This window comes from Colias philodice, chromosome 21 (genome assembly GCF_061535455.1).
Source record: "Colias philodice isolate Cphi_HAF_F1 chromosome 21, ilColPhil1 Martin Lab GWU primary, whole genome shotgun sequence".
Classification (NCBI taxonomy): Eukaryota; Metazoa; Arthropoda; class Insecta; order Lepidoptera; family Pieridae; genus Colias; species Colias philodice.
Window position 1 is genome coordinate 6,460,815 of NC_143106.1, and position 12,656 is coordinate 6,473,470.

At 33.9% G+C, this 12,656-nt stretch overlaps 1 protein-coding gene and 1 long non-coding RNA gene across 2 annotated transcripts; one reads left to right on the forward strand and one right to left on the reverse strand.

Annotated features, from left to right (window-relative positions):
• The first annotated feature begins 5,265 nt into the window (after nt 1–5,265).
• Mybbp1A (MYB binding protein 1a) lies at nt 5,266–11,063 on the forward strand. Its single transcript, XM_089708403.1, has 6 exons — nt 5,266–5,518; nt 5,592–5,777; nt 5,959–6,141; nt 7,946–8,152; nt 8,230–8,977; nt 9,063–11,063. Exons 1-6 carry the CDS (start codon nt 5,375–5,377, stop codon nt 11,015–11,017), a joined length of 3,423 nt encoding a protein of 1,140 aa, XP_089564529.1. The 5' UTR covers nt 5,266–5,374; the 3' UTR covers nt 11,018–11,063.
• LOC149478969 (uncharacterized) lies at nt 6,235–7,665 on the reverse strand. The gene is made up of 2 exons (XR_016317351.1): nt 7,530–7,665; nt 6,235–7,450 (listed from the first exon to the last, which is right to left on the reverse strand). It is a non-coding gene; the product is annotated as an uncharacterized LOC149478969 (long non-coding RNA).
• Nucleotides 11,064–12,656: the final 1,593 nt, after the last annotated feature.

Sequence of the window (12,656 nt, forward strand, 5' to 3'; positions counted from 1 at the left end):
TCTAAAAATAAATCTAAAATATTTAGTTATTATTAAAGTGCTAATTACTATTTATTTATTCGAGGATTTAAATTAGTTTAAGAAAAACAATATTTTACTAGTACAATATAGTACAAAATTAAAATTTCTCAAAAGAAAGTGGGTAAGAAGTATATTAAATTGTATTTATTTTATTTGAGACACTTTTGTCGTCCTTTTTTTTAACAATTTATGTGTTATTAATTAATTAATTATTATTTACACATTTTACACATCTTATTTCTATATTCTAATTTGTGAAAAGGAACGTTTTTATTTTTTAATAATCTGGAGCGTTTTCACATTATCCGATCCGATATCGGATATCGGACGCCGATAGCCGATATATCCGATATCGTTCCGATATCATCATGAGTGTTGCCAGAAATTTTTAGAGAAAGCTCAAGAAGCTTATCTTAATTCTTAATCTTATCTTAATCACTACATAGTATAAAACAAAGTCGCTTTCCCTGTCCCTATGTCCCTATGTCCCTATGTCCCTTTGTACGCTTAAATCTTTGAAACTACGCAACGGATTTTGATGCAGTTTTTTTTAATAGATAGAGTGATTCAAGAGGAAGGTTTATATGTATAATAAGATCCATTAAGTAGTGGAGAAGTACTGTTATTTTTGAGGTTTCTAATGTGATGTCGTAAAAAATTACATTTATTCCGCTTACATTGCAAACGCAGGCTGAACCCTACGAGTTTTATCAAAATAATGTACTAAGTATTATACACATTGAAAAGGTCTACAGAAAAGTCCGCGATGGTATATGTCTATCTCTTATGGATAACCCACAATAACTTTTTTTGTCATTTACTTTTTACGACAAATAATGGCTAATTTTCGAAGCGATTTTAACCAATACAGCATTAATCCTTAACCAATTAAATACCATGGATACATTGTTCATTTAATATAGATCTATATGGCCCTTTACACCGTATGATTTAAGTGAATATTTTCGAAGATATTACAGATTTAAAAATTGCAGGACGTAGCGTTTGCGGCCGCCCGGCTATGTATTTTATACCCGTGCGATGCCGGAGGCCGGAGCGGGCCGCTATATTTTTATACCTATACAACGGTTACCTATCTTAATCTCGAATTTTAATATTCCGAATATCATAATCCAGAAAACGTTTGGACATTTTTTCATAACCCCGAATTTTAAAATTTCGAAGTTTTGTTTGCCATATAATCGCAACTCCGAATTTCATTTGCCCACTTCTTTATTTGTACGACGTTTTACAATCCAGACGAATGAGTTCCAGACATACGAAATCTAAATGCACAAAATCCAGATGACCGTAATCCATATGCACGAAAGCCAGATTTTTAAAACACAAATTTTTGAAATACATTTAATTGATATCCAGACAAACAATGTCCAGATTTTTGAAATACAGTTAATTTATATCCAGACAAACAATGTCCAGATTTTTGAAATTCAAATAAACGATATCCAGCAAAACGTAATCCTTCCAGGGGGACGCAGCACGAACCTAAACTAACCTTCTGAATAGATTTTAACACTATAACCTTTCTGTAATGGGCAAATAAAACAATATCGAGTCGGTTCTGGCACTCGCCGGCCGCTGCCGCGGCACGCTCGCTTCGCTCGCTCGGCTCGTGCGTAGGGGCTCACAGTTCAAACCTAACCTAACCTACTGAGTCGAATTTGACACTTAAACCTTTCTGTAATGGGCAAGTAAAACAATAGCGAGTCGCTTCTGGCACTCGCCGGCCGCTACCGCGGCACGCTCGCTTCGCTCGCTCGGCTCGTGCGTAGGGGCTCACAGTTCAAACCTAACCTAACCTACTGAGTCGAATTTGACACTTAAACCTTTCTGTAATGGGCAAGTAAAACAATAGCGAGTCGGTTCTGGCACTCGCCGGCCGCTGCCGCGGCACGCTCGCTTCGCTCGCTCGGCTCGTGCGTAGGGGCTCACAGTTCAAACCTAACCTAACCTACTGAGTCGAATTTGACACTTAAACCTTTCTGTAATGGGCAAGTAAAACAATAGCGAGTCGGTTCTGGCACTCGCCGGCCGCTGCCGCGGCACGCTCGCTTCGCTCGCTCGGCTCGTGCGTAGGGGTTCACAGTTCAAACCTAACCTAACCTACTGAGTCGAATTTGATACTTAAACCTTTCTGTAATGGGCAAGTAAAACAATAGCGAGTCGGTTCTAGCGTGGGGGTCGTAGTTCAAACCTAACCTACTGAGTCGACTTTGACACTAAAACCGGTCTGTAATGGACAAGTAAAATACATAATAAATTTACTTACTGACAATGTTTATTTTCAGTCGATAGTAAAGGTATAATCACGATTGTATGGAAATCAAATAAAAAGATTATGAAAATCTGGCAATAGTTTAACTGTTATACGATTATATGGGAACCAAATAAAAAGATTATGAAAATTTGGCAATAGTTTATTTGGAAAATGGTACGATGGGAAACAAAAAAAAGTATTCTGAGAATCTGGTATAATAAGATCTGTATTATGAGAATACGGGAAACAAAAAAATACTTTTTAAAAATCTGGTTTTGGTGCATCTGGAAATTGATTCATCTGGGAAATTAAAAAAGGAATTTTAAAAATTTGTCATTCATTACATCTGTCTTTTAAAAGTTCTAACAACCGTTTTCGGGGTTTTAAGATTCGGGTAATAGAAATTCGAGTTTTTAATAGGTTACCCTATACAACGTTCACAATTTTTCTGTAGTGTATTTAGTATCAGCATTGCACCCGTGCGAAGCCGGGGCGGGTCGCTAGTACTATTATAAAGGCGAAAGTTTGTATGGATGTATGGATGTCTGGATGTATGGATGTATGGATGTTTGTTACTCTTTCACGTAAAAACTACTGAACCGATTACAATGAAATTTAGCACACATATAGAGGGTAACTTGGATTAACACATAGGATAGGTTTTATCCCGGAAATCCCACGGGAACGGGAACTATGCGGGTTTTCCTTTGAAAATGCGGGTGAAGCCGCGGGCGGAAATCTAGTATCTAATACACTGGAGATTGCACTATGACCATTAACTTGTAACAAGAAAATATGACCTTGAATGACGCCTGTATGTTTTTTATCCCTTTCACACCAACTTGCCAAGTTAGGTGTGAAAGGGATAAAAAAACATACAGGCGTCATTCAACGTCATATTTTCTTGTTACAAGTTAATGTTCATACTGAAATCTCCAGTGTATTAGATATTTTATGCTTCTTGAGCACAACACCCGGGAAGGAGGAGGAGCGAGGCAGAATGAGTAAATAAAGATGATAGACACTAATGTCTTGAAGATACGGTTGAATTTAAGAACGCAATATATTTTTCGCAATATGTTTACTTAAGTTCAGCCAATTGCCGTATACACAGACATGTATCAAGATAGACTAAGCGAGTGTATGTACTTCCCGTGTCCAAACTAAGTTTATGAAACTTACTTGACGCTGGCCTACACTCAGTCCGCGCTTGCAGTTCGCCAAGGAAAGACGTGAAGCTGAATAAAGTAAAATGCCGAATTGCGCCGTTATAAACTGTAGAAACTCCACAGCTGTGAGTGGCCGAGTTAGCAGAGATGTTTCCTTCCACCGGTAAGTAATTTTCTAATCAGAATATGCACTATTTATTTTAAAATCAAATAAAGAATATCTGTGGAAAACGATCGTGACAAACACGGATACCAAATCATACGAAATGATTCGGAATACATTGCGGCTTTTACTTGGCACGGTAAAGATCGAGTCGTATGATAACAAGCAATGAATAGCGTCTTCTCATTTTTCTGTTCTCATTTTTCTGTCCAATTTTGTGGTTAGTGATGTTCATTTGATGCAACAGTTCTCGATTCTAATCGATTTTATAATCGAACAGAAAAATGATAATTTGAAGGAGCAATTTTTCAGAAAAAAAGACATAGATTTTTTTTGTCATTTAATACGACTTGACCTAGAACTTTTAAGTATTTTAATACAAAGGTACTAAAAATAAATATTATGACATGGACGCCATTAGTTAAAGTGTCATCTTGGGAGTTTTTTAAGAAAACTCCTTATTGCTTAGACTATGTTTGTTTTTTCAGTTTTCCAAGTAACCCGAACATAAAAGAAAAATGGATTGATGCAACGGGACATAAAGATTGATTGATTGACAGTTTCATTACTTTCTTTCGATGGCCTCTCTAGTACGTAGTACACGGTAACTCAATGGGCATATGTAAGAAAAAGCTAAAACACATTAGTTTACTTGTTAGAATATTAAAAGGTTTATAAATTTATTTTATCATTCCTCTGTCTATGGTAATTATCATTTTTCTGTCTTGAATCGATTTAGTAATCGATTACGATTCATTTATTTAATTACCTCTTAGACATAGATTTAGTTTGATCTGATTTCTTTCGATTTACTTCGATGGGATAGGACGATACTAGAATCGCCGCGCGAGTGGCGTCCTAATCGATTTAGCGTAAAATGAAATTACCATCACTAAAAAGCGCTCGTAACGTCATAACGCGTCAAGGTCAGTACAAAAAATATGACACGCTTGGTTTTCATCACAGGTTTTCATACAGATCGCGGTACTTGCGTAGTCTATCTATGTCTGTGGCCGTATATTATAGGACGGTATTAAAATAGCTCCCGTATAAATCGTATTTTTAATGCCTCTATAGACTTAAATTAATGTTTTCTTAATAAAAAGGTTTAAAGTAAATTAAAGGATTTTTTTTTTACATTTAGCGCCCTATATGAATGAAAATACACAAACTATATTATAGTGTTTTTTTTGCTGTTGGTATAATGCCTTTTCGAAAATTGAGTTGGTAACACTGAACATTATCGTCCGACAGCACACGGGCATATCGGTGTCGGCTCCGATATCCGATATCGGACCGGACAATGTGAAAGACAAGTACTGCATAAATCATACATTTTACTTACCTCCGATATCGGATATCGGCTATTGGCGTCCGATATCCGATATCGGATCGGATAATGTGAAAACGCTCTAAACACTGTAATCCAAATACGTATTGATTTTGTTTCATATTACTGAACATATAATAAAAAAGAAAAACATAAATCATTCATTTTCGACGAAAATCTAAATCGATTGAATATTTTAATTTATTTTATTGTATTTGAATTATTATACGCCTCTATATCTGAAAAAAACTTTTAGAAATTATTTATTAGTCTATGCCTGAACTGTCTGTCAAGGACTGTCATGTGTCACTTGTTCATTTGTCCATGTCCATGTGGGTTTCGCCACAATTTTTTGGTTTTTAATATTTTATATTCAGAGTGCTATATTTTAAAGTGAAGAACTATGTATTAAAATGAAAGACGAAACAGTTATTGAAAAACCTCGTAAGGAGGTTACTACTTCGCTATTAGAAGCTTTTGATTCATTGAAATCAGATAAACACGATGTGAAAATTACTGGAGGAGCAAGAATAATTTCGCGGTTACAATCAAATGAGGTTAGTTTTTTTGTAAATAGACATGATGTGTGTCTCTGATAATACATTTTACCAACCTTGATTATTATTACAGAATGACAAGGATTTACAGTATTCCTTGAAAAGGATAGTAAGAAGTCTGGGTGCTAATACCCCGGAAACTCGAACTGGCTACTTTGCCACACTTGTGAGCCTGTTGACGAAATTTCCAGAAATAACTGTGTCCCAATTACTGGAGTTGATAAAAAAAGAATTACATGCCAGTGGCTCATCTAAGAGTGTAAGTGTGACAAACTATACTTACTCACAAATGACTTAACAATCCTCAGATACAATCGCGAATTGTTGCCAATTTTACCTTTTCATTATATTTTGCTGTACTGGCAGATACAACATGTGGTATTTAAGCAATTTCAGAGGGAATTTTAGTAATTATAAATAATTTCTATTTCATATGACAGGAAGTAGGTGATGTCTCTCTTGGACAAATTTTGGTGTGCGGGGCAATATTCCGATCCGGATTGATGCTTAAATGTACAGAAGATGAACAAAAGCAGACTATACAAATGTTACTAGCTGCAAGCACCAAGAAATCATACTTGGGTACAGTAGCATCTCTGATACTCTTGGATTTTGTTAAAGAGGTAAGAAGATAAAAAAGATAAAAAACATATTTATTTGGTTATTCAAAAACATTATGATGCAGGAGTATGTATTTATTTATCAAAGATAAATTAACGTAATGGCACCGAATTCCGACCACTGATTGATACGGCTAAATGAATCCTTTAAAAGATAAATTAAATACTCTAGAGGTCATAAGAAAAAATGATATTATGAAAGATTACGAACTTATATTTTAAAATATGCACATAATTGTATTTCATAATGGCTTTTTATTACTTAAATTTGGATTTTAACTGTCACGACTGGAAATTAACTGAAAGCACCATTTTCCGACCGACTGAGTACAAATACACGTGTTTCCGACCACTGAGTAGCTAGATTCCGACCAGCCAAATATTTTCTACTAAAATCAACTTTATGATAATAGAAATACAATGGAAATTCGTAAAAACCCGTTTCGTCTTTTCACTGCATCACGCGTGGACCGATTTCGATAATTCTTTTTTTATTATATTACTTGAAGTACGAGGATGGTTCTTATGGAGAGATATTTTAAATATGTACCACGGGCGAAGCCGGGGCGGACCGCTAGTTTTAAATAATATTTGAGCATTTATTAACTCTATGTTAGACTGTAGTAGTTCACTGGTCATCCACAGTAATTTAGAATGTCCCATTGACTACTTTGCCCAATTCTAAAATCCATTTCACCAAAAGTATTATTTCAGCTAATGAGAATACTTCAGCCTCTTTTTTATCACTCATGATGATGACCTGAAATAAACGCATGCAATTTCACTCAAGCACAGCGCAAGCAAAAGCAACCCAGTTGGACGGAAACAGGGAAATAAATCGCACCTAGATTCCGACCAAACCTACATTTGCGTAATAAAGCCTCTAAACCGAAATTGATATTCATTTTTAGTTCATTTCTATTTCATATGTACACTTATAAAGATCTCACAATTTCGTAGTTATGCAATTATGTGTCATAAACGTAAAATATAGGGTTTTTAAACCAGACCGGTCTTTGTAAATGAATAACAAAAAAATCAAAAAAGAGTGTCAGTTAAAACGAATATTACAAATAATCCATTAAAGTTAGTATTGGTCGCATACAGGTGTTGTATGTAAGCATAGCGTTTAGAATAAATAACTTAATACGAAACCTCCACAAAACAACATGCATAATAGAAAATTACCTTCTTTTAAAAAGTGCGAAATTCCTTTTACCGACCGATTCGGTCGGATTTCGGAATGTTGTTATTTTGACAAGCTCCTCATTCCGTCCATAATTATTTGTCCAAAAAAACCTATAAAAACACGCTATCTTGGCATGTATATTTTAAAATTAATAATTTAAAACACCAATAAAACGTTTAAAGTAAATTAACCACAAACTTACCAGAGTATTTAGCGTAAAAATCCAAATGTTTATTTTCACCGTTTTATGTTTTTTTCGCATTCAATCCAATACAAACTACACCCTCGCCTAGCTTTTCTTGGATTGACGAAATGTCGGTTAAAATTTGAAACCCAATTTTGGATAGATGACGTACGATAAGTGATTGGATCGAAAGCCTTCAGTTTCACGAATGTCGCGCGTATTTTAAACGTTTTATCAAATAAAAATCAAAATGGTCGGATAGAGGAGGCTAGTCGGAAACCGGTGCCGTTACGTTACATATTGTTTAAGAAGTCAAATATTTATGAAAAATAATAAAAATAAAGCCTAATATTGACTTTAACTTTTCATCAACATTTTTTTCAAATATCAAGTACTTACAGAGGAAATCTGAGTGTTTATTTCTTAATTTTCAGATTGATGAAGATCAATTTTCCAACATTGTGTGGTCGAACATAAAAGCAAATTATAAAAAAGCAATAAAAGAACACACTTTGGATTCATTACACTTTCTCTTGGTTGTAAGTTTGAAATTTCCAAATAAAGTTAAAGTAAGGAAGTTATTTGGAGTTCCAGAAATATTACATGAAGATCACATAGCAGATATAAGTGAAAAGCTATTGGTAAGTCTAAGTTCTTTAAATTTTAATGGTGTGTTATGAATAGAATATTGTTAACAAAATAATTTGTATTTTTTTAGGAGGGAATAGACTACAATTCTGTTAATCATCCAATTTATCAAGAAATCGGCAAACAGATAGCTAAAACACCACACCTCTTAACATTTTGGAATAAAATTGATAGTCAGCTTGTAAAACATAATCGGAACAGGGAACTTGTTGCCATTAATATACTGAACAATGTATTACTAAATTTAGAAGACAATGTAGAAGTTATACCAGATTTGATAAGTAATAATTTCTTTAAATTATTCTTGGATTGGTTCAAAGGACTACAGACAGCTAGCAAAATAAGGAATAAAAAAGATCATGAAGATGACAACAGAATTATGATAAAGAAAGAAAAAGAATTACTCAATTCTCTGATTAAGGCGTTAAAATCAAAATCTGTGACAAGTTCTTTAAGAGTTGAAATACTAAAGAAGCTTTTGTTTAATCCTGGTGAGATTAATTTGACAGAAATAACAGGAACCAATATTGTTAAGCTAATATTCACTGATTTAGATACAGATGGTGTTAAGAAAATGGCAAAATTGTTTAAAAAGGTTCTCCTCAATACATCAAAGAAGTTTGTAAAGGAAGGTGTTGAGAGGAATTGGTATAATAACGAAAGAGTTAAAGCTGCTGAGATGATATCTTATCTAGTCAGCCATGAAGCTGTTAAAGATGATACTGAATTTAAAATTTCATATATGCAAATATTGATGTGTTTTGGATTCTTTAAAATCGGCGGAGATGATAATGTTGCAGTGGGCAGTGATTTAGCAGGTATTTAAACATAAACTTGAAAATAGTTAAAACATTATTTTGCAATCCATTTTGATAAGATTATTTAATCGATCTTCTTTTACAGGGTCAATTAAGACATGCTTTTACCGATGTTTCACCTCAAGATTTACAAATGTTGACAACCTAGTAATGGTACTGACATCTTTATGTCATTTCATAACTAAAATTATGAAAAAAGATCAGGTTCGTGAAAAACTTGAAAAGCAGTTTACTAAAGAGAACATGGGCTGTTGGGAAATGCTCATGGAAACTTGTGAGAAAATTGAAAAAATTGAATCAAAATCTAAAGTTGATAAAGTCTTCCTCATTTTGCTTTATCAACTTGGTTTGTTCTTATTCTCAGAGCCTACTCACGTAAAAGTGGCTCGCAGCTCTATTAAAGAATTGAGAGATTGTTTCAACCATTACACAATGGGTAAACTTAATGAATCTAATAAAGTAAATGGTGATTTGGAAGATTCAGAACCAGAATGGATTGAAGTAATGGTAGAAATCTTGTTATCAATTCTGTCTATTGAATCAAGTGTGCTACGATCAGTAGTACAATGTGTTTTTCGTCTTTTATGGGAATATCTAACACCATCATCAATAGGTCAAATTGTCTCTGTATTAGACCCTGACAGTGCTGAAAATCCACTAACACAAGACAGCGATTCTGAGGATGAAAAGGATGAAGATGAGAAAAGTGAGGATGAAAATATGGAAACAGATGAAGTGAAAGAAAATGGAGATAACAATAGCGATAGTGAAGGGAGTGATGACAGTGAAGATGACGACGACAATGATGAAGGTGACGATGATGAAGACAATGATTTGAAAAATCCTGAGCAACTTAGAATGGCAGTACAAAAAGCACTCGGAACTGCTGCAGCAGCAGATGATGATGCAGAAAGTATCAATGCAGATGATATTGATGAAGAAGAAGGTAAAAAGCTAGATGAAGCATTGGCAGAAGCATTTAAACAATTCCATCAGGGGAAAAACAAGAAAACGAAAAAAGAACGTAAAAATAAGAAATCTTTATCTGATTTCAGAATCAGGGTGCTAGATTTGATTGATATTTATCTAGAAAAAGATCCTTCAATGGATATATGTTTAAGTATGATAGCCCCTCTTACCAGATGTCTTGAATTTTGTATGCAAGATAATCAATTTAGTGAACTTGAAAATAGATTAAGAAAAACCATCAAAACACTTTCGAAGGTTAGGAAGTTTGCATCAGTTGAGGACATAACATTAGACATTTTATGTGACTATTTCAAAGCAACAATTGACAAAGGTGCAAGGTCGCATTTTCTGTATCAAGCACTTGGTGACGTTATCACCAATTTTGCGACCTTTATTGTACATTGTTCACAAAAAATTAGCAGCCCTAATAAAAAATCACCTAAAAAAGTAAAACCTTGCCCACTTACAGGAATTCTTAAAGAGACCGTAAATAGTTTCTTTACTAATCGTAGCTGTATGTTGCCTATCATATTTTTCCATAGCATATTACAGACAGACTGGAAAGGTATTTACGAGATAGTACCAGTTATAACAAAGAATGTTTTTGATAAAAATGTGAGACAATTCCGCAGAAATGAGGGCCTTGAATTATTAATAGGGTTTTATAGATCATTGAACAGAAATAAACCTTCAGTTAATGAAGTTAGCGGTAAAATTACGGACATAGAAAAGGATTTCGAGAATCAATTAACAGCAATTAAGGATGACAGTGAATATATTGTTAAAAATAATTTTATAACATTATTGAAAAAATGTATCAATGTCATAAAATCTGTACATGAAAGTTGTCACATTGAAACAAAGTTGGACTTCCAGAGTTTACAAAGCATCGTGTCTGGAATAAAGTGTGCGGCAAAATCAAATGAAAACAATGTACAAAATCAACAAAACGGCAAGAAGATTCAGAAGAAGAAAAAGAAAAAACGCAAGAACTCGCAAAGTAATGGCGACATGGAACCAGATATGAAGAAATCAAAAAAGAAAGTAAAGAATGCAACACCTGAATTATAATTTTCTTTGATTATGAAAATATGAAATAATATTTTTACAAAAAATGTTTCATTTACCCACCATTTTAGTTTATGTTTCAGAGGATAAATTCAATCTTTTCTTTTGCCTTTCTTCAATATAATAGTATCCCACTCTCAAATAAAGAGGGTAGACGTATCTAAAAGTACCCTCCTAACTGCTAATGAAATTTAAGACTAACGTTTTTTTTGCTATCAACAAAAGTCCATATAGACATTTAGGAACACACTTAAGTTTATTATAATAGCGTTTATTTTAAAAAAGACATTAAAATTGGCAAGGCAAATATGCATTTTTAACAATTTCTTAGAGATTTTTAGAGAGTATTTTTTTTTTCATGTATAATGTTAAGAGTCCATATACAAAATTGCGCTGGACGAAAGCTAGTATTTTTACGTTTGAACGCGATCATCGTGTAGTCGAGTAGCAAAGGCTGCAGCGCTCAAAGTGGAAACATTATAGGACCTTATTATCTCGGTATCGTCTACTCCACCAATTCGAATCTAGTATCGTGGGCTTCCCGACTACTACGCGTGGGAAAAACGTACTTTAGTAATTTTGTGGACTCTGACGGAGCGCGGTCTGCCGTAACAGCGTTTGCGCTCCCGTATATAATCGTAAATTCTAGAGAACTTTAAATTATTCCATTACTTTCATAAATCATGTAATATGTATTTTTTTATTGCAATTTTTTAAGCATAAATCTATCATTTAATGTGTATTTTTTATTTTTTTTTACTCTGTCGTATGGTTAAGAAATTCGACGCCAAATACACATAAAATTTCATCAAAGTAAGGCTATTTTAACTTAGATTTTCTTTGAATTTTTGAATAAAAGTATTTAAATTGCCTCGAACATATTTTAGGATGTCTCAGTGTCTTTACTGTTGTATATTTTATAAGAAAACTTCTTCTTTTAAATTCCGTGTAAACTACAAAGACACGAACGTCCCGCATGGAAAAAATTGAAACACGCCTCAGGTTATTGGCTATTAAACAAACTGGACAATGAAAATCAATAAATTGTCTCTAATATATTTTAGATATTGAATAAATCTTTAATTTAAGATATTATAGCAAATTGTTACTAATTTAGTTTTTTTTAAACGAGCTCCTAAAGAATTACAGAAACAAGTCAAAATAACTCTAAAATCGATACGGACTCTTAATGATCCGAAAATCTTGTGATCTAAAACCCCTTCCAGACGACACAATTTAATCAGCCGATTTGATTGCCGATTGAATCGGGCCCAATTTGATCGTCTATCCACACGTACACAATTAAATCGCCAATTTTAGTTCTGCTCCGTTGCCGTTACTGACTGGACTTTTATTTTGCAACATGCCTCTTAGTAAAAAACAAAAATTGTGGCTGACTTTGGCTGTAACTACAAATTTAGAAGATTAAGAAAAAGAAAAAGGATATGGAGCAAAGAATGGTTGTTTAAAAGAAACGGGCAATCCCAAGGCAATCGCAAATCGGCCGATCCCGACCACCCAATGACCTTGAATTCCATATTTCCGTCTAGACGACCCAATTTGATTGCCAATCTAGTCAAATTGGACGAAAAATTGTGTCGTCTGGAAGGGGTTTTATCCCTTTTTTATCAATTACCGGAAA